The 27,045-nt window shown below is 39.4% G+C and overlaps 1 protein-coding gene and 1 long non-coding RNA gene across 2 annotated transcripts in view; one reads left to right on the top strand and one right to left on the bottom strand.

The window, feature by feature from the left end:
* The window catches only part of LOC140598167 (uncharacterized), a 33,823-nt gene extending 8,155 nt beyond the window's left edge, over positions 1 to 25,668 (top strand). Inside the window, exon 2 of the long non-coding RNA XR_012000287.1 lies at positions 20,840 to 25,668. This is a non-coding gene — a long non-coding RNA (uncharacterized lncRNA). The remainder of the gene's footprint in view (positions 1 to 20,839) is intronic.
* Positions 1 to 27,045, bottom strand: part of GALNT5 (polypeptide N-acetylgalactosaminyltransferase 5) — a 42,796-nt gene that overhangs the window by 7,185 nt on the left and 8,566 nt on the right. The window contains exons 2-8 of the mRNA XM_025994253.2: positions 20,855 to 21,021; positions 19,403 to 19,522; positions 10,784 to 10,919; positions 10,054 to 10,173; positions 7,644 to 7,761; positions 6,296 to 6,619; positions 1,402 to 1,482 (exon numbers count right to left, since the gene is read on the bottom strand). Coding sequence (XP_025850038.2) covers positions 1,402 to 1,482; positions 6,296 to 6,619; positions 7,644 to 7,761; positions 10,054 to 10,173; positions 10,784 to 10,919; positions 19,403 to 19,522; positions 20,855 to 21,021 — 1,066 coding nt within the window. The remainder of the gene's footprint in view (positions 1 to 1,401; positions 1,483 to 6,295; positions 6,620 to 7,643; positions 7,762 to 10,053; positions 10,174 to 10,783; positions 10,920 to 19,402; positions 19,523 to 20,854; positions 21,022 to 27,045) is intronic.

Genomic DNA, 27,045 nt, shown 5'->3' with positions numbered 1-27,045 from the left:
AAGCTTAAAAGGAGCAACAAGATAAGAAGGGAGATAGAAAATAGGGGCTGCATATTAATACCTCTACCTCCCAGCATCCCCTTGAGAGCCTCACTGGTTATCCAGACAGACCACAACTGGGGTCTTTGGATAAAACAGCGGTTAATCAGCACAGAAAATCACTAGAAGAATGAGTCTTGAAGGATGGAATGAAATAATATTTTACTTTCATGTAATTTGCACTACTTGTGGTTTTATTTTATAACTTAGGACTATTTCCTCACATATTTATTAATATGTGAGCTGTGTCTTTCAAATGATTTTTGACACTTTTCTCTTCCCTCTGCCTTTCTTTCCTAATTAAGAAAGAGCTCCCTCAGCCTCAAGTTTACAATCCATAGCTGAATTATAGCAACAGAAGGACAAAAATGTCTTTTCAGCTTTGAATTAGAGGTAGAGAGGGGATGTGCTCAGAAATATAAGCAATATTTCCCAGCCAAAGCAAACAGGTAAGTCTGGGGAGCCTAGAATCTTATAACAAAATAATTTCTCTACCAAAGATTGATCTACAATTTTAGGAGGCTGAGGTCTACTCATGGATTGATGTTTCTGTGAGTTTTATTTAGCATCCAAAATGGTAATATCCACACAGAATGAGAATGGGTGGGGAACATATGCTGAAGAGAGTGGTACCATCACTCTGAGCTCACCTCCAACACTGCTGAGTCCCCCCTGTTCTCTCTGTCCTTCCTTACACCCCTAACCCTTGTGTTCTGAGTTTGTCAGAGATTTGCTGAAGGGTTTTCCACCATGGATCACGGATTATGTAATTTGCATTACTCCCTCAACATGTAGGAGAGTGGGGAGGAGGGGGCTGAATCAGAATAAAATTGCTCCCTTAGATTATTTAAAAATATGCTCTGCCTTTATTTCCTTTATTTTATCCTTAGATGTAATTTTTTATTTTTCACTTTTTTTTGTCTTTCTTATTGTAACAGTGAACATTTGTGGAGCACTAAGTGTTAAATATTGTTGTACATGCTTCATCTGTATTACATAATTTGATCCTCAAACCTGATTTTGGGGTAGGTACTGTTATAACTGGTATTTACCTAAAGGTTAAAGGATTGGCAAAGTTAACACACTTTTGAAAGTGATGAAGCCAGAACTGGGTCCCTGGTGGGTTGACTTCAGTACTCACATTTTTTCTCCCTTGGTCACCATCTTTACATTCAGTGGCAGCGGGCCCTCTTATCACCAACCTTATGATCATGCAGAAATTTATAAGTTGATTATTGTTTGTACAGCAAAAATAAATTTCTCAAGTGAGCGGTAAATGTGCCATACTCTGCACTTCTCAGGTACACCTGCATCATCTATCAACTGAGCCCATGATGAGAGAGAAAACCCAGCCCGGCGTACCTCGCTGCTCCCATCGCAGTCTTCCAAAGTGGCTGTGGTGTTTTCAATGGAAATGCATTTGCCCAAGGCCACATTAATAAGCTAGGAAACAAAATATAAAATATGCATTAAGGGAAAACATACTTTAAAGTAGAACAAGACATTCAGAAAACACAGACTATAAAACTCTAATAAGGTTAAAAGATAGTTAAGTTGATAGCTTAGCATTACTTAGCACTGTACGATTTTATTGGTTGCTATCTCTAACAGAGACATAATGTAATCTTGCTAAAGTACAGCTTCAATCTGTCAATTTAGGCCTATGATTCAGCCACAGAGCCAACAAACAGAAGCTTTTAATTAACCCTTGCCTGGAATGCTGAATAGGGAATGAGCAAAAGGTAGCATGAAAAGTAGTTATTTTCTTGTCTCACGTTTTCCTGATGCATACTTTAAAAGTCAATGCACAGACTTGCAATTTAATCAAACCAACAGTTATGGGCTCTGTTCCCTGGCTGACCCCTTCAAGCGATTTCAGTGCCTAGGCACTGAATCATAGATAAATTGAGTCCTTCAAAGAACAGCAGATTCCGGCTGATTCCCTGTCAGAATCTTCCTAATGACTCAGGCAAGCTACAATTCATTATAGGAAAGTCATGAAAGCTAATACAGAGCCAACCTTAAAGGCACTATCTGGCAGGTCCCCAGGTTTTTAATGGATTTGCAGGGTCAAATATGGAGGCAGCTTTCTATAAGTCACCATTTAATGCAGAAAAATGTTGATTCCCTTGCCCCCTTTGACATCTTGGGCAAGGCTAACGAGATGGTGAGTTAATAGTGCAATTTAGACTTCTTAGATTTCTAAAAGAGCTGCGTAGAGTCAAGTCTACTCTCAGGAAAGCCTTCCAAGCTGAGATGTGGTGAAGTCTTTGTTGGCAGGGACACTATTTGTGCTCCTTCCTGTTCCATGGTGCCTAACACAGAGCTCTAACTCTGGGATGGTATATGATGCAGCTGCGTGGCTCAGAGCTGAAGCCTTCATAACAGGGTGCTCAGTGGGTTGGTCCTCACTTTTACATGCATAGCTTAGCTTGCAAGAAAGTAAGGGGCATCTTCAGGGACCAGAAAAATGCAGGAAACGAAACAAAACCGAACAATACAAAGCCCTTTAGCAAGTGGAAAAATTGCAACTACTTGTAGGCAAGGGACCAACATTGATTGTAAGGACAAGAGAAAAAATGCGGGTATGGAGAAGCCAGAGAGTTGGAATGGCAGTCTTCTGTATAAAGATGGACAACTAAAGAATTAGACCCTCAATAGAATGGTGTCCTGGGAAAAACAACTTACCCAGTAGCACAGGGAGACAACAAGGAAGCTAGAGTCTCCCTTGGGAATCTGACCTTTACATGGACCTTCATTTGGGTTTGAGATGCAAGGTACAGTACCTGCATTGGATAGGAACTGAGACCGACATAAAAATAGCACCAGGTTGTTGGTGCCTGGGTGGCTCAGGTGGTTAAACCTCTGCCTTTGGCTCAGGACATGTCTCAAGGTCCTGGGATCCGGCCCCCTGTGGGGCTCCTTGCTCAGTGGAAAGTCCTTCTCCCTTTCCCTCTGCCCTTCCCCCGCCCCCCAGCTCATGCTCTCTCCCCTCTCTCCTTCAAATAAATAAATAAAATCTTAAAAAACAAACAAACAAAACAAAAACAAAAACAAAAACAAAAACAAAAACAAAACTAGTACCAGGGTGATTATTTCTGGGGTGGCTGGCATGTAAAACTACTCTAGAAGGACAGAATTTCCATCAGAAATCTTCATTGGGCAGCCCTGGTGGCCCAGCGGTTTGGTACCACCTTCAGCCCAGGGCGTGATCCTGGGGTCCAGGGATCGAGGCCCACGTCGGGCTCCCTGCATGGAGCCTGCTTCTCCCTCTGCCTGTGTCTCTGCCTCGCTCTCTCTCTCTCTGCGCCTCTCATGAATAAATGAAATAAAATCTTTAAAAAAAAAAAAAGAAATCTTCAAAGAAAGCTCTGTTCACAATGTAAAGTGACAAATATGGGAAGAGACGACCACCGCTAGTAAATGGAGCAGTCAGGACGCACAGAACAAATCAACTTCAGAGATTTAATAGACATGCATGAAAGCAGGATAATCCTGGAGATAAAAGAAAGGAAATGTGCTCCAATTGTTCTCTGGATTTTAACAGAGATAAATATAAATTTCTGTGTTTGTGGACTACTCAGAAAATATTCTATCTTCCCACGGGCTTGAAAAACTCTGGCCTCAATACAGCTGAACAGGTTGTACTGCTCCAGAACCTCACAGAACCTCCAGGACGTTAATGTTTAGCTCTCCTCTACACGAGGGAATGCAGTGGGAGTGTTTGCCAAATACATTTGGCCCTGGGATCCTATTTCTGGCAGCACAGTGTATGGGAACCCCTGGTTTAACTGTTTGCTTTGTGTTTATTTTGTACAGTCCCTTCTGCCAAGCATAGAAAAGCATTAGATGGAAGGAGAACATTTTTCTTTCCCTTGCTTCCCACTCCCCTGCTTTCTCTGAAGATTTGTTTCCCTTCCTTCCAGTCAGAAATTTCTGGGGGCTTCTGGGTGGCTCAGTTGGTTAAGTGTCTGCCTTAGGCCCAGGTCATGATCTCAGGGTCCTGGGATCCAGCCCCGCATTAGGATCCCTGCTCAGCGGGGCGCCTGCTTCTCCCTCTGCCTGCTGCTCCCCCTGCCTGTGCTCTCTCTCTCAAATAAAATCTTTAAAATAAAATTTCTGGAAAAACTGCTTTTCTTCACATAGAACTGATTTATGAAGTCCTAAACAGTTGTTATTCTTTATCTCATAATGAACGGTTTTAAAAATTGATTTGTAAGGAATTGTATTTATGCCTTTATTGTAAACAATTTCAATCTTTTTAAAAAAATCAGGCAGTATATAAGTTTTAAGTTATCCATTTTGAATTATTTCACTTTCCAATTTAGGAGGTGGAGTTCCCCCAGTTTATCACAGAACTGCGGAACATTGAGCTATAGGCTGTTTGCTAAGCATAAAATGCAAATATAAAGACTAATTATTAGTGCAGTTGTTTCATTCTTTAAATATTTTTGGTTGAATATGATATGATATGTTCTTATAAAAAGAAAAGAAAACAAAAACCTTACACTGGATTTAAATTCCTAAATAGGTTGAAAGAAGGGAAAATGGGGAGCAAATAACAAAAAGTTGTAGTTTATTTTCTCGGGACTTTTCAAAATTGTCTGTCTAAAATAATGGTCTAGTTAATCTTAGTCTGAAGTGTCTGAAAACGATCTTTTTTTTTTTTTTTTTTAATGGTAATAATGCTCCCTACTGGTGATTTCAGAAGAGAGCAAACATCTTTGGTTATAATTTATCTAAGGAAGGCAACAAATAGAATTTTAAAAAATAATTTAAGAATCTTTTTTTGCATTTTAATATATTCTAGTTCAGTCATCAGCAGAAGGCTGTTACAGGACAGCGCTACAAAAATTTCCTGGGAACTCATACAAATTAGCCTCACAGAGGATACAAAAGGTAGGTTTTTAGTTCCCTCTGGTGGTTAGAGTTCAGTAATGCTCTTGCTGACATTCTGTGTTAGGGCAGGAAAAAAAATTACTATGGTGAGAATTTCTTTTCTTACTCAGGGGTTAGAATTAAAAAAAAAAAAAGTGAGTTCGTTCTATAGACACATTATCTGAACAGTGCATAAGTCCAGGGTGTTCTTCCTAATGAGTTACCTAGAACAAGATACCAGGTTGAAACACCAGAAATAGCTGCTACTTATTTCGACCTATAAAAAACAACAATTTTATACAACATTATGTTATATACAAACAGGTCACTTATACTAATTTTTCAGTTGAATTTTTGTGTTTCATCTCTTTTACACTCTTCCAGAATCTCCCCTATACTATTAGGGAGAAAGGCTCTACTAAGTCCTTGTCATCAGGAAATTTCCTAGGCAGAGAGTGATTGGTTCATACAATTCATTTTCTAGGGAGAACTGAACAAACATGGCCTCAAATGGCAGGCTTACTGAGGTCAAGTCTGAGAATCTCTTTCATGAAGAAAAAGGAAACTGAAAGAAAATGAAATAATGCCAGGAATATTTATAAATAAAAAATAAATGAGAAAACAATAAAAGAGATTAAAAATATTCATGACTAGGAAAGCACTCTAGGTCAAGGCTTGACTAATCTCTTCTAAACCCATTCTAAGGTAAATATCTTCATGTCTTGCCATCCTCTTCAAATGAAGCCCGTCTCCTAGAATGGGTTTGAAATGACTTCATCCAGGTTCTCTGCTTTCTTGCTTTAGTTCTTAGCTTTCTACTCTGTCCAACCTGTTGAGCTTGGTTTCATCCCTTCTGTTACATTATATTGTGCCTCGAATTTCCTCTGTCATTGTCTGATGCTTTCTTTTATTTTCAACCCATGTTTGAGATCTGTAAAAATCTAATTAAATCATGTTATCTCATTGCTTATTGTTACTCTAGCTTAGAAGGATTCATCACCTGTGACTGCTTCCCAAGTGAGAGCTATCCTATTTTTTTACTTAAACGTTACATACTTGTATATTGTTTTCTCCACTCAACTTTAAGCTCCACAAGTAGGAATCAAGTCTGCTTTTTACAGCACCCTATAATCCAGTTCTGAAATGCTGTCTGGTTTATTGATACCAGTAGGTATTTGCTGAAGTCATCAATGAACATGGCTGCCTAAAAGGCTCCCTCAAGTCCACCTGTATCTAACTCTTAACCATGCTCGGTGTCATCTGCACTTATACTTGGTATTTACATATAATGTAATCTTTCATTCTTTTCCACATATTTTCAAGAGTTTTACAAATTTATTTTTATGGAGTCAGAATTTAAAGTGCTGCTTGAACTTACCACACCATTAGCCCTCACAATGGGGGCCTTCAAATCAGGAAAAACATTCTCCAAGTACCATTTGAAACTTTTGCATTTTAGTTTCTTTCGAAGTTCCCGTTGTTCAGTGAGGTTTCCGACATCCAACCCTTGGTCTATGAGGTGGTCCCCATGGCCATAGAATAGCTCCTTGTACTCATCAAGCCAGACCTCAGCAACCCGCACCAGGTTCCGCTCTACTGTCTTCATCCGGTCTTTGGGGAAGGAGTATGGATTGTCATTTCTGAATATGTGGCCCACTCGGGAGCAAGGAATGATCTCAATTTCACCACCACACATCCAGACCTGTAACAGTTTGATAAAAAACAGTAATTATCAAATGATGTACACAAATCATGGGCAGTTAACACTGACAAGGAACCACCTGGTGACCACTGCCTCCTCCCCCCAGTTTGAAGTAGTACTCTCAACTTCTCAAATCTTTATCAATAGTTTCAAATTGAACTCAATAGGTTTATTTAGTTTTGTACATGGCTGTGGACCATTTTAGGATTTGTAAAATATATTTTTTCTTCCTTACTCTGCAGTGTACATGTTTTTTTATTTGTTTATTTTTTATTTGTTTTTTTATTTAATAAAGAAATTCTCACTGACTCCCAAAGTATAAAATATGGAATATGAACTCCTGTTTCAGTTGGATCAGGGAAAGGAGTATATATTTCCATTTTTTCAACTTTCCCTTCTCACATCTTGGGATGATCCGTATGATTTATGGAATACAAATTGAAAATGAGCTCAAAGTAATATTCCTGTTACTATATACTATCCCACTCCTCAAGAAAGCAGTTGTCTTTTGGATTCTCTTCACTCTGGCTGCTGCCAGGGCTTTCTTAGCTGTTGATCAATAACTATAAATACCCAGAACTGTCTGAGATGACCAAAGTTGCTGCACCATTGCCTGTTGATGGCCTGCTCTAAAGGTACTATTCTTACTTCTGTTACTTGTGCTGTCTACGGTGACCCATTACTGAATAATTTCATTACTTCCGATATACTAGAAAAACGTTCCTGGAGATATTTTGTATGAAGTATGAATCCCACAGCACTTATACAGGATAGTGGACAATTATTTCCCCTATAGCCACATGTAGAAACAGTGTCATAAAAGTTTAGGGAATTCTAATAAATTTTATGAGAGCTATTGATTCTTCCAAATTTAATCTGGGATATTAAAACATTAATCCAGAGGCCCTAAAATTTCTGTGAAATTTGCTCCCGGAGGCAGTCCCATATCTGATTATATTAGTAAAATGAAACCAAATGATAAACTCTTAACTGTAGAGAGAATTTGAGGACCACTTGGTAATACCTTGAATGAGAGCTCCATATTTTCTCCACCCCAGACATCAAGTCCAGGGTCATATGTTCCAAGTTCAAAAAAGTAATTTTTATCAATAGAAAATAATCCACCTGCCATGACGGGGCACCTACAAAAAGAAATGTTTATTTTTTTAAACTTGCTTGTCATGGGAATTCAACTTTCAGAGTGGGTCCCCTGTGCAGTTGTGATGGAGTTAAGAGACATTTCAAAATAGCTATCATGTGTGGGGAGGTCTTGGAAAGGGGTCATAAATAGCACTGAAGTCATCAGTCCCCTGGTTCATGGTGGCAGAGCTTGATTAGGGTCAGTAAAGGAGGGGCCTGGAAGTAGGATTCTTATTTGCCCTTTACTCTCTGACACAAACTCTCCAGATATATTATTTTTAAACTCTTATTTAATAGTGCTACGGGAGTACCAGGCACTGTGTAAGTATTATAAACGGCTCAGACTTTACAAAAATCCTGTGGATATGTACCATTAAGAAACTGAAGCACAGAAATGGTTAGAAACTTTCCCAAAGTCACAGATAGTATGATATCCATCAGGGGTTCAGTTGAGGTGGACCGATTTCACTCGAGGATCTCTCACTCCCCTATACGCCTCAACTACAGACAGACTTTAGGACAGCTTATTATGTGGTAAACATTTTGTAAAGCATGATATATAATCAGATTTAATTCTTAGATAACAGAAGTAGCTCCTTCTATTAGTCTTAATGGAAAAATGAAGGAAACAGATCCAAAGAGGTTAAGTAACTTTCTAAAGCTCACATCATTAGGAAGTAATGGAGTTGAGATTTATTTATATATTTATATTTATTAAAAGACTATTTATTTACTCATGAGAGACACAGAAAGAGAGGCAGAGACACAGGCAGAGAAAGAAGCAAGCTCCCTACAGGGAGTCCTCAGAATCTCAGGATTCTGAGATCAGGACTTGAACCTAAGGCAGACATTCAACCACTGAGCCACCCAGACAACCATAGAGTTGAGATCTAAATCCAAAGAGTCTGACCCCAGCCTCCATGACTGTTATAGAGTATGGGGGGATAGGAACTACACTTGCATCAGCAGCTAGACAAGACAATCAGCAGCTATACTTGAGTCACTTTCCACGGTGGTTACCATTGAGCCAGGTGAAAGAGGTTTGTGTGGAGAGCCTGTCTTGTGTTTAGGGTATAAAGCAATCTCAAGGGTAGCTAACTCCTGCCCCACACCTACTTCCCTTCTCCCACCATTTAAACACATATACCGTCTGAATGCCAAATGTCTTTTCTAGTCCATCCAGATGCAGTCTGGAATGTCATGCGGAATATAATCTAAACTCAATCACTACAGTGACCCTCAAAATGGGAGTCTGAAAAAAAGACAAAGAGGTTCTCCAGGTGTGGGATCAGAGCAAGTGTGTTAAATTCAGGCAGATACCGGTTTGAATTCCAATTTGTTATTTCACGAGCTGTATATCCCTGGGTAGATTAACTCTTTTAGGCTCAATTTCCTCATCTCTACTATCGGAATATTTTACCACCTCTCTCCTAGGGTTACAGAGAGGGTTAAATGCATAGTGTTAAATAAATGATAGCATTCCTACCTGACTTGCTAGGAATATCAATTCTGGAGCCACCACACCTAGCAAGCGATAAGGCGCGCTTTATTGAGGGTTAAGTTCTGAGAAAATGCTACAGTGCATAGTCTGGGCTGGGGCTTTCTCTTGGCACTTGTCTGCTCAAGTTCTCTCTCCCACTGGGAAGGCTTTGGGACTCCTGTTGCTCTGCCTGAGGCTGGCTGTGTGCTTGTCCTGCAGGTCTAGACTGGGGGAAGTGTTCAGAAGCCCCCACCTTGGCTTTAGGTCTAAGCTGTGTTCTTCAGTCCAGCTTCTCCAGCAATATATCCCCACTTTTAATTCGTAACCGCCTTCTGTGTCTATTTCTCAGTTCATTCATAGAATTTGGCACCCCTCCCATGGAAGGGGTAGGATTAGAATTGAAAAGAAAATCCTAACAGTAGCTATTATTACAATATTTTTATTACTATTATTTACTCTTCTAATTTTTACTCATGTTGGCTTTAACGTTATGTGTGTTTATATAACATTTATGCAGCATATTCAATTAGTTTCTATTTCTTAGGTTGTAAATCCCAGAGAGCAGGAATAGTATTAGTGAATTTCTCTGGGTTTGGGGCTGAATAAAGTACAATTAACCATTTAAAAATGAGTTTTGGTAGTGGAAAAGTAATATCTTAGGAAAACTCTGTTTGCTTTTGATCATCAATTGGTTAAAGCTATAATTCTTGATGGTCTGCAGAATGACAGGAAATATCTGCTTTGTGGAATTGCTTCCTACACCTTTATCAAAAGATACATGATTGCTCTCTAATCTTGAATTTCATACACTTACCTTATTATATCTGTTTCTTTAATTCTGTTTTTTGCAACAACATCTGGAGGAATTGTTCTCCAACCAAAGTTCATGGGCCACACAAAGATGCCTCTTTGAAAGTTGTCCACTGTCATGTAACTAATCCAGGACAAAAACAAAAGTGCTACCTGAGATGATCATTCACAGATACTTAATCAACCTGATACCATGTCTTGTTCAAATAAATGACATAAAGTGTTTACACAAATGTTTGTAGATTATCACAAACTTTTTTTTATCACAAACTTTTTAATAACATTTCAAGCAAATTTATGAGTACAACTTGCATTAGTGACTAATTGGCTGGATTGCTAGTTTTTAACTTATACTTTTCTTTTAATAATGTTCTGATAGTTTTTGAGGGAAAAAAACAATTTAGGAGCATATGTATATTTCCCATAAAAAGATGAGCTAATCTTAAGGAAGATAAATATTTTCTGGGTTTAGGCACAGCTGAATAGAAAGAGGAAAGAACTGGAAAATAAGTGTTATGATTTATTGGTATTAAGAGTTAAGAATTTTGATGATCAAATAAGCTATTGGATTGACCTCTGATCCTAAGATATCTATTATATGTTTTCATTTATTTAAATGGATAAACTGTGGATTTCTTAGATTTGCAAAAATCTGCATATAGGAATATGACCAGTATTTTCTATTGCTGTTAAAGACTCACTTATAAGTATCTTGTGGAATATGACAGTATTACCTCATATCCTTATCATTGATGACTTCAATTACTGGACAGGCTACTTTCTTTCTACTTAAATAAACTCTTTCCAGAAGAGGTTCCAACCAACCAACGTTACATTCCACGTGAGAATCTAAGAATGTCAACACATCACCTAGAGAGCCAGAAAAAAAAATTATTTGAAAATGCTATATATATACTGAGTGTGTGTGCTTCATGGTCAAAGGTCTTGGGAATTGTTCCAGAAGGATGATTATAAGGGCAGTAGTCTTCTCATTGAATTCCTGGTCCCTATAATTTCATTTTATAATGAAATAAAATCAATTTTGTTTCTAGAAGTCCTGTGGGGCAAGCATCATCTTTGTTTGTGGAAAAATTGATAAGTGATGTAGGATGAATGGATAGCCAAGACTTTAAAGGGAATCTGTAGTAGTAAAGGTGGCTGCCCTGTCTCCTCAAGGAGAGTGCATCTCATTGACCTGGGGTGGGCCTGTGTGGGCCAGGCAGTTTGATATTCCAAGACAGTCTTGGGAATGATGAAGATGAGAAATCATTCTGTATAATGGGGGGTGGGAGGGGACAAATAAAAGAGGAAGAATCAGCAAGCCTAGAAGGTAGTGTAAAAAAGATTCCTGGGATGTGGAGGGAGAATAGGGAATAGTTTAATGAGTAAAGATCTTTGGTTTTGCAAGATGAGAAGCATTCTGGAGATTGGTTGAACAACTGTGTGAACATACTTCAGAGTACTGGACTGTGTACTGAAGAAATAATTAAGATGGTAAATTTTATGTTGTGTATTTTACCACAATAAAAATAAAAGATCTGCAAGAGAAAAAGAAACTTGGAGGCCAAAAAATATTTATTAAAAATTCTTTTTTCTGTTAGTTTCTGGAAGTAACACTTTCTCCCCAATAAAAAATCTCAGTAGGTTCTACATTGTTCCAAATGATTTTATACAAATGGAGTGTGTGTGTGTGTGTGTGCTTGTAAGATTAATAATAACCTAAGGAATCTGGGTTATGGCCAAAATCCTATCGGGCCCAACCATAGGCAAATTGCAAATGCAACCCTGGCAGGTCGTCATGACGGAAGGCTGCCCTTTCACACCAGACATGGTCTGCAGCCAGTGTACCACAGCCTCTGAAGGGAGTTGCAGGCAAGAGCTCAGCCCCCCTCCCCCGCCGCCAGTGGACATGCTCTCAGCATAGCTTCATTCCTAGCTCAGGTTCCTCCATTTGGAGGCCTCCTCCAGGCCAAGACCTCGGTCTCACCTTATGGGAAGTGGGTAGGTCTCCAAGACATTTTCCTCACCGTAGCTCTCACCTGTAAACCAGGAGGAGCCTTTTGTTCTGGGCTCCTTAGGCCGTGAGATGATCCTCATATCTGCCCAATCCACTAGCCCATTTCTCAACAAGGAAAAATGGAACAATCAGGGAGTCAGCACTTTCTTCTATTTCAATTCTTACTTATTTTTCTTACTTATATTATTAGAGGAAATGATTAAAGACTTGAATGTTACTTTCATTTTGGCTTATTATTTGAATGGACCACTCTGACAATGGGTTTCTCCCCTCAACTCTTGACAAACCTGTAACATCAATTACCTTCTATTGAGTGCTTACTCTGTGCCAGACACTGTTCTAAGCATTCTGTGTGGTTGTCTTGTTCAACCCACACAACAAACCTGAAGTATAAGTCTGAGTTTTATTCCCATATAAGAGAAACAAAGAACTTAAGCAACTTTTTCAAGTTGGTCCAGCTAAGTGGCAGCCTGATAGTAGAAAACGCAGTTTATTCCATTGCCTTAAAAAAAAAAAAAAAAAAAAAAAAAAAAAGGAAAGAAGAAATGGCTAGAAAGAGGCAAGGCTTTGAGAAAGGGAAGGCTTAGAGTAAAAGCAGAAGACAGCAGGAGTCAAAGGACAAGGTAAAGTTACGTACCTGGGTGACAGATCATTATCCACTAGAAACTGTGAACTCCCTCTTAATTAATGGTTCAGTATATTATTGATTAAACGATCGACAATGGAACTTTTGCATGGGAGTGAAGAAACTGACCTTAGCCAACGTCTTGGTGAGGAATGTTCTTGTGAGGTCTCTAGGCAGAACCAGGCTGTGCTAGACTGAAGCCCCACCACTCACTTATTCCCAACTCTTGGAAAACAGTGGTTACAATTCCTGATCATGCTGGTGAAGTCTTATTTTCAGAGATTATGGCTTGTTTGATAATGAAAGGTCATTACCTCCAAAAGGTGTCCTTTTGCCCAGCCTGCTCCCTGTGTGGGAAGATTCACAGGGATTATGTGGGTGTGTAGGATACATAAGCATGGCCTGCTAAGGTCCCACTTGGCTAGTGAATAGCATGTGCAGAAGACAACCTCCTTTTTCTCACTACTTCCACTGCTGGTCCATTCAACCAAAGAGCAATCTCTACTACACCACCTCTCCATATCCCTAGAATAAGCTTATAGGGTCAAAGGGGCCTCAGTCTACTTTCTCAATCCCTGGTGGCATCAGGATGGATGCCCTGATCCTATATTCACTTCCTACCTGGACCAGATCCCCATACAGATTTTCATTCACTTGTTGCCAGGACCCAAAGGAAGCAGCTTCTGCCCAAAACATAGACCGGAATTTTATACTGTTTTATTTTGGGTGAGAAGAGAATCCTCCCATGCATGAATGTCATTGCTCTACTTTCAGACACTTTAATTTAAAATAAGATCTCAAGAACTAGACCAGGATGCTGTTTATGTAGCTGACTCCTGTTAGGACTTCTACTTGTAATGGGTATAGTCTGTGGACATTTCACAAACTGTTCCTAACCCCAAGAGTCATGGTGAAATGAACATAGGATCAAAGCCACACAGCTTTGCTTTCCTGAGCCACACTGGATAAATGACTTAACCTCTCTAGGATTTACCTTACGAGGATATTTCTAAGATCTACCTAATACCTAAATTCCTTATAAATGGCTGGTGTTGTTACTGTTTTTCAATGAGTGTTTAAGCTAGATCTCAGAATAATCCTATCTCGATGGCTACCTGGCAGGCTTTCCTAAGAGTAGGTCCCAGCAATGCTGGATAGTTTGTAGATGGGTTTGATTGTAATTTATTTATTTATTTACTTTTTGACTAGCCCAAAGATGCTCCATGTGCCAAAAAGCTTTGGCTCCTTGTTGAGTACAGACCCTGATTTATATTTAGCCAACCAGCTTGGGATATTGGTGCCAGCACCAATTAGTGTTGGCATGTTGTGTTTAGGGTTCCTTAAGGGATGTGGACCTGGCTGGCCATTGAATTTTACATAGTAATTTATAAGTGATGCTAAGGAAACCACCTGTTTTTACCTGTAACAGAAACAAGTTGTAGACATTTACAGAAGGACTATCATTTTTCAGGAAACTTCAGAGTTGTCCAGGAGTTAGATGTCATTTTAGTCCACGTACTTAAAGTTAGCCAACTGATTCTTTGGAATACTCACAACAATGCCACATATTTTGCTAAATGTCCTTGCTATAAAGGAAATGAGAATCTGATCTCTACTCTGACTCTAGAGTGTACCATTGAACCTGCCCGACTGCAGACTCCTCTTGGGAGGGAAATAACTTGCTCTTTTGTTCAATACTAGCATGACATCCGGGTGGTCGGCTTGTTCACTTTGTACCTCAATTACTGCATCTCCTTTTACTTCTGTTGGCTTCATATAGGACACTTTCCCTAGAGATCCATTGACTGTGGCCTGCCCTTGGAATTTTTAAATCCCACTTGACCTATCTCTTCATTCTCAGGAAACAACTGATTGGCCTCGATCTTTTTGCCTGAATCATATCCAGATGAAGAACCTATTATACCCTGGAAACTGAATATGTAGTGAATTTTGTTGGTAGTCAAGGAGTCACTGTTTTGCCCTTATTATTTTGTATTACATACTTTCAGAGAGTTTAATAATATCCTGGAACCAAAATGAAGCCACTTCACCAATTTCTGCAGGTCCTTGGATCTTTGATCTCATCCTTGCCTGTGACTTCCCGTCCCTTTTCCCTGAATCCTAAAGGGTAAATCTTTAGGAAACCATAGGTGTCAAGGCCTGTCAGATTCTGAATTCAGATTCTTGTCTTTCGTCTCTTTGTTTGGCAGAGGCAATCTAAAGAAAATGTCTGCTCTGGTATCTTTGCTGATCTCTGAAAACAGAGACTTCTCAGGCCCAGAATGTCTCCTGCCTTCCTTGCTCTACTTCTGATGCAGGAGACCTGGAGAACTAACAGGCTAGCCAGCCCCCCCCCCCCGCCCCCCCCGTCCCCCGCCCCTTAGGACCGTGGCTGAATGGTCCTTGAATGATTTCCTCAGCAAAAGCTGGTACAGGCTTCTGAATCCCTTTGAACTTCCCACAAGAGTCATGTGCACTTCAGGGCCTCTGGATGTACCCTTAGATAAGGCTGTTACTAACCCCAACAGAAAACACTTTTCAGCTTCTTTCCAAATTCAGGCAACTGGCTTTCCACTAATACTGCTCAAAGTGTGGGTCCTAGACCTGGCCATCAGACATAGGAACAGAAATTGAAAATGAGGGACGCCTAGGTGACTCAGTGGTTGAGCATCTGCCTTTGGCTCAGGTTGTGATCCCAGGGTCCTGGGATTGAGTCCTGCATCAGGCTCCCTGCAGGAAGCCTGCTTCTCCCTCTGCCCATGTCTCTGACTCTCTCTCTGTGACTTTCATGAGTAAATAAATAAAATCTTAAAAAAAGAGAACTTGAAAATGAATGCTTTAAAACTCTAGCAGTTTGCTGGAGTAATTTGTTAATTTGTTCTCTATTTTATATATGTGTATGCATATGACATATATATCATTATTTTTTTTTAAGATTTTATTGATGTGGGACATGATCCCAGGACGCCGGGATCACACCCTGAGCCAAAGGCAGATGATCAACCACTGAGCCACTCAGGTGTCCTACATATCATTATTTATGTTATCTGTATCTTATCTATGTTATATATATATGTGTGTATATATATATATATATATACATATATAAACATATATATACATACACACATATACATGTATATTATACATAATAAAATTATGCATATTGTATGTATATACCTACAATATAGATGTATGCATATATAATTGTGTATATATCTATATTTTTTCCCATTTCTTTCTTAGGTAGTTTATCTTTATTATAATTTACAAAAAGGGTAGGTCCACAAAATTTGGAAAATAGGAAAAAGAAAGTTCTTCTATGATAGTTTGAGAAGCAACTCAAGCAATTAAGATGCACCTAACTGGCCTTTCCAGACTAAAGTTGTGACCCTTAGCAAGTCATTACAACAATGTAGTGGGATTGGCCAGGATCTAAAAAAACAAATAAAAATAAAGCATTAGAATCTGCTGCATATGTTATTTCATTAGATGTCCACTGTAGTTATGTGTGTATCATATGTATACACTGGGTTATGATGTAAAATTTATTTCTTAAATGGGTCATGGTCAAAATAGTTTGAGAGTTACCAAACTAAAACTGAGCTAATGTGCTCAAGGTGTTAATGACTGACTGAGAACCAAATTTACATTTTTACATTTGGATTTTCTAAATTCAAAGAGATTATCTTATGGCTGTGTAACCGCAAGTACTTGAGCAGGCCAATTAGGCAACTTTTTGAGCAAGTTCATTGCACTCAGTCTGAAGAGGCCTCCCGTGTTGTCTAACAGTTTAGACTATTCTGGAGATCATCACCAGCATGCTTTGTGCTCCATGCAAGCAGAGAGAAGTTTTTTTTATAAGCAGTACATTTTTGGTTCTGCACTTGTCAGCTTTCTCTACATGGATGTCTCATTTTCATCTTAAATTTACATGGACAAAATCGGAACTCAACTATAATCCCAAATCTGTTCTTCTGGTTATGGCCCCACCGCCCACCAAGTTGCTCAGATGCCAATTCTAGGAGTTTTTTTGTTTTGTTTTTTGAGGTGGTTTTTTTTTTTTTTGGACTCCTCTCATAATTACTCTCTTCATATCCTATCTGATGACAAGTACTGTGCTTTCCATGTCCACAATATATTCTTACTCTGACCCCTTCCTCCATCTGCCCTAGTACTTCCCTGGTACGTGGACAACTCTAATAGCCTCCTTTTTTTTTTTTTTTAAAGAGATTTATTTATTTATTTGAGAGAGAGAGTGTATGAGTAGGGGGAGTACAGAGGAAGAGAGAAGCTTCAAACAGACTCCCTGCTGAGTACAGAGCCAGCCTCGGGGCTCAATCCCATGAACCTGAGATCATGACCTAAACCAAAACCAGGAGTTGGATGCTATTAACTGAGCGACGCAGGTGGCCCTTTGATAAACTCCTAATTGGCCTGCCCATTTCCTCTCATCTCTCTAATACCCATTCTCTACAAGGCAGCCAGAATGAGCTTTGAATTAAGTTAGACAATTTTATTCTCCTCTTTCACGTACTTCATTGGTTTCATATTATACCAAAAATAATGCCTGCACTCCTTGAATGACTCATAAGACTTTACAAAAGCCTTCCTTTGCCTTGGCCCCCAAAAGAATCTCATACCACTGTCTCCAAGGTCAGACCCATCAGCCAACTTCTTTCCTTAACTTTAATATACAGAACATATTTCTGCATCAGGACCTTGCACTTATTGTTCCACTTGCCTGGGAATGTTCTTCATCTAGATCTTAATCCTAAACTTGCCTACTTGGACTGTTTCCAAAGTAGTACTTTTGTACCATTTGTGTGTAATTACTTCCCAAAAGAAATCAAACATGGATTTTTAATGTTCCAAATGCAGCCTATTATTAAGAATCTTAGCTATCACCACAATGTCAATTTTGGTGTAATGTGTGAAAATTTTAAATTTGTATTACAGGCTAAAGAAATTTGGTAGCAAATCAATGGGATAAGAAAAGTTTGGAATTTTGGGTCTGGTTATAAGGATATGAACTTACGTGACCAGATAATTTACCATAAGACAATACTTAAATTCAAGCTGGTAGAGATCTGCAATGCCATGGCTCATAAGGAAGAATGGTGGCTAAATGTCTAGGGGCAGTAAAGTGTAGCAGATAAGAGTGCAGATTCAGAACCAAGGTTTCTGGGTTCCAATCCTTCTGTGTAGCACTTATTTGCTGAGAGAACTCGGGCAAGCCATAACCTCACAGTGCCTCCACATTTTCATCTGGAAAATGAGGAGAATTATTGTACCTAACTCCTAGAGTTATTGTGAGGATTAAATCAATTACTGTAGAAAGTATTTAGAATGGAACCCGGTACATAAGTAAGTTCAGCAATTATGGGTACAGGTCCTTCCACAGAAAGGTGTAAAAATAAACCAATATGTTTGACATTATTTTTAGAGTTCTCATGGACAGAAAAGATTTGCATCCCCCCATTCACTCACCAAAACCCACACACTAAAAAGAGGTGAAGAAAAGAAAGTATATTGCTTTTTGGGAAGAGAGAAGAGCAGACATACCCATAGGTCAAGGAAGAGACAAGTAAACCATTCTAAGTCCTCAAATACTGATGGGATTCAGGTCAAAAAAAGGCAAAGGTTTGAAAGGGCTCCAAGTAGTCAAATTTAGGAATATTTGAGTGAAAAAAGAAAGAAAGAAAGAGATGAAGGAGAGATGGAAGGAAGGAAGTTAATAATAGACACATTGAATTTTTTAGGGCATAAATCCATAGTGATGGGGGCATAAGAAGGGAAGAGGAAGGAGGGAGAGGAAGGGAGGAAGAAAAAGAAGAGGGAGGGAAGGACAGAGAGATAGTTTTCAATGGAATAACTGATTCAAGCAAAGATCATTAATGGGTGCAAAACCAGTGGGTAAAATGTAAGGAAAATAGAGTATTTATATGGATCAAAGTATCACATCACAAATTAATTCTTACTCCCAAAAGAAAAATCTGGGTGTCAACATTCTAACCAAATGCTCAAAATTACTATCACCCACAGTGGGACAACTGGACATCATGTGTCACTTGATTTGAAGCCATAAACATTATGTAATTCCTACCACCTATGTAGGAGAATACTATACACTACTCACGTCGGAAACTTTATTCTTAGTGTGTAACATGAGGAAACAATGAGAAAATTTCAGAATGTGGTCACATGTACAAAATAAATAACCCATACTCTAAAAAACCAAACCAGTCAATGGTAATAGTGTGTTGTCTACTTTAGATTGAGGAACTAAGGAGACTAAACAACCAAATACAGTGCATGGAACTTAATTAGATCTCAAATTTCAACAGAGAGAAGCGGCTATTAGAAACATTTTAGGAGCAATGAGGAAGTCTGAAAAGAGCATAAACCAGATGATATTTAAATATGAAAGTGTGCTAATCTAAGAGAATGTCTGTATTTTGTAGAGATGTCTACTAAGGTACACAGAGTTGTGTCATCATGTCTGTAAGTTCAAAAGTTGAGGACAAAAATGTGTACATTTAAACATGTGTCTGTGTATGTGTGTGATGACATTTTGCAAAAAGTTAAAATTGGTGGAATGATGATGGCTCTGTGGGTGTTCACTTCAGTATTATTTCAAATTTATTATATGTATTTGAAAACGAATGAAAACAAAAATATAACTAAAACAAAAACTGAGCAGCTTCTTACCTGTTGCATTCTGTGCTCCCGCCAGCCTGGCTCTTATTAAGCCATGTCTCTCTTTGAGGCGAAGAATCCGAACTTTTGGAAACTGAGACATGTATTTATCCAAATCATCTTTTAGGTAGTCTAATATCAGAATAAGAATAGATGAGGAAACACTTTAAGTAACTAGATCTGGGTAATACTAACAGTGACTCCTCAACATCAAATTCCAAAAACTATGATATTTACTGTAGTCACTAAATTTTATTCCTTGGGCCATGATTTTATTTTCTGGTTTATTTTCTTGGATGGATTTTTGTCTGTATTCAATACTCCAAAGTATGTTTCTCAAGTTCCAAATCCCTCTTTTCAGTGTTGCCAAGTGACACAGAGAAGGGATCAGCTTTTCTGAGTATTTATCAGGACAGGGGCAAATATACCTCAAAATAAATATTTTATGGGTTATATTTACATGACTTGCAGTCATTTCTATGTGTAATTAAGATATTGTCAGGTATATCAGATAGGAATGGCTCCCAGAAGTACTTCTGCTGCTCACTTTCCTACTGATTTGGGGTTTGTTTTTTTTTGTTTGTTTGTTTGTTTTTTTTTCTTAAAAAGGGCTCTGAAGATGATATAAGCTTCAGGTCCCTCCAAAGGGTCTTTCAAGTCCCTAGATCTCCCATGCATAAAAAGATAGTTAGGGCAGCCCGGGTGGCTCAGCGGTTTAGTGCTGCCTTCAGCCCAGGGTGTGATTCTGGAGACCCCGGATCAAGTTCCTCGTGGGGCTCCCTGCATGGAGCCTGCTTCTCCCTTGGCCTGTATCTCTGCCCCCCCACTCTGTATGTGTGTCTTTCATGAATAAATAATCAAATCTTTAAAAAAAATTAAAATAAAAAGATTATTATTTGCTAGGTGCCTGGATGCTATTTCTACTTATGCTTTCAAGGCCACTTCTTGGAGCACATGGTCTAAGAGAAGTGAAGAATCTTCCACCTTTGCACTCTGTGGAAGCCTCATCTCTCTAGTTCTATTGGCAATTTGTCTTCTCAACACTTAACATATAATGTGCTTTGCTCTTAAAGAAGAAACCATTGGCCTTCTATTTCTTTGTTTTCCAAAAAGTCTAACTTCGACCTGTTATTACCAGTGGGAAAGGCATCCTATTAATTGTGGGGTACCTGCTTATTGGATTTTATAAAATGGTTGAACATCTTCTGGTCTCTGGAACTTCAAAGTGCTCCATTGCTCCAAGAAGCTATGGTTAGAAAATCATTTCTGCATGGCAGGGAGAGGACAGCTGAAGGGAAGTCTGAGACAGCTGACTGAAGATACAGCTCACTTTCTACATCCTGCAGATACTTGCTTTTATGCCTCTAAAGGAACACATGAAACAATGATTTGACATTTTTGCCATTCACCCAACCTGCTATTGACTCATATCAAACTTTAATTTTCCAGGCATGGTTTCCTTACCTTTGGTACTGAAGTCATCCACCAGCAGAATCTCCTTGATGAGGTGCGGAGGAGAGCGATTAAGGACACTGTGAACAGACCTCAGGAGAGTAGACCACACTTCATCCACAAAGCACATGATGACACTGGTGGTTGGGAGGTTACTGTGAACTAGCTGCTCTGCACACCTGGGCCGGGACACAAGCAGTACATAGTGATGTGCTAAAAAGAGCCACGAGATGGTTTTAAAAATCACCGAGTGCAATTGTATGTATATACACATATCCTCACATGCTCTATCTGTCCATGTGTCTATCTGTTTATCCACCCACCCATCCATCCATCATCTACTACATATATCAGCGGTGATTTTATCATGTGTTTTTCTTGAGGAAAGGGTATAAGCAACATAAACAAGCAGAGAAAAAAATGGCCAGTAAGAGTAGCTGCTATAAAAGGACTAGCGATGCAAGACTTGAGAAGTTCCTGTAGCAGACAGGGCATAAGCTTTGCAGGTGGTTAGACACTATTTTGAATCTCACCACAATATTTTTCAGATCTTTATCCATTGATACCATACTTAATCTCTCTGTGTCTCCAGTTCTTAATCTTTAAAAGTAGGTAAAGGTTCTTATTTAACAAAGCTTTACAGCCTAGTGAGAATGCACATAAAATGTCTAGCACAGCTCCTGGCATAGGAATTCACCAAATGGTAGTTATTGCCATCTTAATTAGACCATTTGCCACAAGAGAACTCTCTGATTTATTTAACGTTACCAGGTAGTTTATGATTGCCCTTGCAACTAGCCTCCTGCCAAGTGCCAAAGGAAATATTCTTTCTCCCACTCTACATGTGAGTGTATTTATGGATATACATGGAGATGTATAATTAAACTCTTCATCTTCCCTATCTATTTAGGGGTTACTTGCTGGGACTCTCTGTGCTACAGAGTAACCACAGTTGAAATAATTTTTCAGGCATAGAGAGGAGGATAAGGCTACAGTGGGAGTTGGTATTCAGGTGGGTTGGAATTGGTCTTGTTTTTTTTCCATGCCCTGCAATATGTACTGCCTCACTGCTGGCATCCTTCCATCCCCTGTCTGTGTTACTTTTCATAGGAGGAGGCCCGGTGTAACTTCACAAAGACTATTTGCCATCCTTCCTACACAGCTACTGTTAGTAATGTCATAAGTAAATTACAGTGATCATAAATAAATATTATAGGCACTCTGTATTATTTCAGTTTAAGCCAACAACATCTCTTCCCCTTTTATGGATGAATAATTCAAATCATGGCAAGGCTAGTTCAGGATTACACTGTTGGTAAATGGCAGAGTTGGTTGGGACTCAAACTCTGGTCCGGTCTGGCTCCAGAAATAGCCATGCAGGAAGCCTTAAGTTCTCAAGAATAAAAGAATCTGGCAGCATATGTAGCATTTTGTGGGAGCAGGCACTTGTGCTAGACAATATAGCTACACTTCACTTAGTCTGTAAAAAAAGAAATAGATAAGAGCCAAACCCATAGCAAAACCACACTTCCATACGTTCATCATTTACCAACAGTACTTAATAAATTACTACTGTGTAGTAACAACTGCTGGGGATCCACATTATTACCCTCTTCTCTATCATAATAGAGCACACTGAAACTGGAGAAGTTAGACGACTTATTCAACATGATTCACCCAGAAAGGGTATGTATGGAAATGTGAACAAACAGTTGGCATTCCATTGCACTAGGCTGATTTTTCTGCACTGAAAGCATGGGTTTTGGAATCAGATATATATGTGGCCAAATACCAGATTCCCTAACTACTGGCTTAGGTAAGTTGTGTAACTTCTTTGAACCTCAGTTTGCCCGAGATTAAGAGCCTCCTAGCAGAGATTAAGAATCAGTTTATTGTAAGATTAGATGCAAATATTTTCTGAAACTCACCTACTATATATCTGAGACACAAGCAGATACTTAAGAAAAGGTAGGCAAACCCAGCTTTGGTCTGTAATTTCAATGGTTCCCTGAAGTGGGTGGTTATGATAGCAACCTGCAAAGCCTTATGAAAATATACATATCCAGTTACCAGCCCTAGAAAATCAATTCAGCAATTCTGAATAGACCCCTGAGAATCTGTGTCTTAAAAAACAAACAACATAAATAAAAATCTACAAACAAAAAGACAACCCACAAGTTGTTATTAGGCCAGTTTGGGAACTTGAGCTCTAAGACAAAGTGGATTTAATTATTCTTACCGTTGGTGGATAATCCTAAAAAAATAAATAAATTGAGGGCTGACAGGAACATGTCCTGATGTAAAATCAAAATGACACATTTTCCTGTTAACGTTAACTAGCAAGCAGCCTAAACTAATCTGATTCTACGGTAGAGATTCATGTTTAGAAATACAAATTGGTATTTGTAAATAATATGATATATCCCTGGCTTCACTAAGGTCTGTATTAGTTTCCTGTGGCTACTATAACAAATTACAAAAACCAAACAAATGAAACCCAGAAAAACTGCTTATCGGTTTCTTCTTCAATTTATCTTTTTTTTTTTTTTCCCTCACATTTTACTATGAACAGAAAGGAAATACCAGGCCACACCTTTACCACTGGGCTTGAAATTCTCTTCAGCTACCTATCTAAGTTGATGGCTTGCAAGTTCTGCTTTCCATACAGCTGTCAGACATAATTTCGTCAAGGTTTCTGCCACTATCTTGGAGGATCTTTTTCCCTCCAATTCCCACTAATGTGTTCTGCATTTCCTTCTGAGCCCTCACAATGCTCCTATTTTTACCAACATTCTGTTCAAGACGACATATGTATGCTTAAAGAGGACAGAAGCTTTCTTTTCTGTACTTCTCACTTTCTTCTAAGCCCTTACCTGTAGCATCTTTAACATGCATGTTTCTACCAACAATTTCTTCAGGGCAACTTAGGCTTTGCCAATCATGCTTCTCAAAATTCTCCCAGATTTCATCTATTATTCAGTTCTTTGAATATTACTTGGATAATACTGTCACATTGTTAGGTATTTGTTACAGCAGCAACCCACTCCTTGAAACCAAAATTATATTAGTTTTCTGCAGCTGCCATAACAAATTTTATGGCTTAAAACAACAGAAACATTCTTTCTCAGTTCTGGAGGCCATAGCATTAATTTATTGATTTTATTTCTTTTCTGCTGCATCCAGAATTTCCTGCTTCGCACAATGTGCCACAAGCTTCTAGCACAGTTGCACATAACTAATATTTGATAAATATGTATTAAATGGGTAGATAAAAAATGGAAATGGAATGAAGCTTAAGTCAAAAGATTAACGGTGGAAGAAGAGATCTTTTTCTTTCAGATAGGAAGAAAAAAAGGTGATAATATATACAGATGAGTCTATGCACAGAGAAGTTGAAAGAATTTGTAGCTCATATTGGAGGAAAGTTTTGTTTGTTAATGTGATAGGCTGGGGCTTTGAGAAGAATAGAGAATATTTGGAACAGACACTATGGGTAATGGGAGAGAGAACTGGCCAACTACACATAAAAGGATTTCTGAGGGGCGCTACGTACTTTACGGAATTTGGAGATCTCAAAATTTTAGTCAAAGTAACAGTGTGATTTGCTCTACCAGGATCTGCCAGCTTGGGCAAAGGGGGAGATAAAAGCAGATTGGTAAATTAATCCAAGTCTAGGGGTTGTTAGAACAAACAAAAGGGAAAGAAAAATGGTAGAGGATTTTAAAGATACTGGTATAAAATGGGTAAAGGTTCCATCGTGGGCTGTATGTTGGGAGAGAGAAAGTAAAACTAAGAGTAGTTTAATAGCCTGACGAAGACATCAGTGACTTCCTATGACTTCCTCATCTCTAACTTTATAACATAAGTGGATGGAAAATGCACACTTTACGCTCAAATATTCCTTACACTATTTGGTGCTTAGAAAAATAAACCAATTCTAAAAAGGAAGGGTCAGCCCCTCAAATTCTGCCTGAGTCACCTGAACCAACAAGCCTTGCTGTGAAGTCCTGGGAATTGCTTTATTGTTAAAATTTGGTCGACTTTCGAAAATCTAGTTACAAATGAGAATGCACTGGGGAGTCAACCAAGCGGGCTAATGCAGATGAATCTTCTTATATAATAATAAATGAGTAGGTTTTTGGTTTCTTTCAGAAGAAAGTTCCAAGCTCCGCCAAATAGCTGAGCGTCCACCCTCCCCATCCTGTCGTGGTGCCTTAGTTGTACCTTACTGTATGGGTAAGGTCATGAAGGATTCCACTAGATGCCAGTGTCCCAAGAAATAAGCAGCACCTGTGCCACTTATTGGCAGACATGGATTTCAGATGCATTTAAATAATCCATTGAAGACAACTCTGTGGCAGGTTATATCGTACGGGTCACACTGGAAAAAGGGGCAGCATCGAAGGATGGGGAAGAGGGGCACAGAAGGAGGTGAGAGAGGCTTGAAATATGAAGTTGCAGAGCGTGCCTTGCTCTGGGTGGCTGAGATGTCAGGCCACTCTGATATTTATATGTATCTAGTTTCCTGCACAGCTAAACAGGTTAGACATGTTTCCAGGTGTCTAGAAGAACTAGCAAGCTTGCTTTGTTGGAAGGCGACGTGCATCAGACCAGAAAGGCTTTCCACATTCACTTTTGCACCCTTCTTACATACGGACAGTCATCTAATTACTTACTACAGGTTGTTAAAATTTTTTTCAAATTATCTTCCACTGACCCAACTAAAAGCAAATTTCCTTTTTTCCAATTTGCCTATGGAAAACCCTGCTTTCTGCTGGATTGAGGGGAGGAGCTGCAGCTCAAATAAAGTCTCATTTAAATGCAAGCTATTTCAGGGTTTGTAATCTTTTTTGAGGTTAAGAAATCATATTTTTATTCTATATGCTCATCCATTCCATAAGTTAGGTGGTTAGAGTCCACAGACTCCATGCTATACCTAAAAATGAAACCCGTTCTGTTTTGTTTGGGGGAAAGCCTGGACTGACGTTATGACAGCCAATCCAAGTACTAAACACAATCGGGGACTGTCTTGAGGTCCACCGTCCGGCACCCGGTTGATGCCACTGCCGTGGAACAGCTTTCTGGACATCTTCTAGACTTGAGAAAGATGACAAGGGACTGAGTTTTGATTCCTTTCTGACACTTCGTGTCTGCGTGACCATGAGTAACTGTGCACACCTTGCAGTTTCTTTACTTTTAGGGTCAAGATTACAATGCCTTCATCGCAGAATGTCTGTGAAGATTTGACGTGATAACGGGCATAAAAATACCGCATACGTTCCATAGTAAAAACCCATGTGAGGACCTGCGGTCATGCACAATGCAAGCACACACGTTTAGACTGGGCGGACTGACCTTTCCTCAGGCAACCCTTTAATTCAGATCTATCAAGGGCTCATCATTTACCAAGAGACTTAGGGAGTGATGCATTTCGTCTTTTTGGCTTGTGTGTGCTGAATGCTCAGCCACCCACCTGATTTGAATGTCGTCTAATCCAGTAAAGAAGGGTTCAAATCATAAGATTTGGGGAATGATAACATTCTCTCATTTTAATGAATTTTTCATTTTATTCCCAAACCGTCAAAATGTACTATGTGGGTCAAGTCTCAGTTTTCTCAGGTGTGAACAGAAGGTCGAGGAGACTATTTCTCAACCTCGATTTGCAATTCAACGAGGGCCTGGAGGTGAGCCTTCAGGGGCCTCCCCTCCCAAGCTCTGCTATCTTTGGAAGGATCAGAAGGGGAATCAAGAATCCAGCGGCGGGGGGATCCCTGGGTGGTGCAGCGGTTTGGCGCCTGCCTTTGGCCCAGGGTGCGATCCTGGAGACCCGGGATCGAATCCCACATCGGGCTCCCGGTGCATGGAGCCTGCTTCTCCCTCTGCCTGTGTCTCTGCCTCTCTCTCTCTCTCTCTCTGTGACTATCACAAATAAATAAAAATTAAAAAAAGAAAAAAGAATCCAGCGGCAGAGCTCCGTCCAGAATTGTATTCCTTTCTCCAAGACGTTCGATATATTGGGGCTTCTTTGCCTCTCCCTGATAACAGGGCACAGTTGTATAAAAAGTTTACTTTTATGTTTTGCTCTTTCTAGGGTAGACAACCCTGAGTCACACTCACCCCCTCTACCCCAAGGGCTCAGCCAACTGAGGCTGGGGGTCCTGAGGTTACCCTACAGCCATCAAAGCTCCCGGGCCCAGGATCAA

Source organism: Vulpes vulpes, chromosome 3, assembly GCF_048418805.1.
Source record: "Vulpes vulpes isolate BD-2025 chromosome 3, VulVul3, whole genome shotgun sequence".
Lineage (NCBI taxonomy): Eukaryota > Metazoa > Chordata > Mammalia > Carnivora > Canidae > Vulpes > Vulpes vulpes.
This window is presented reverse-complemented; position numbering and strand designations above follow the sequence as displayed.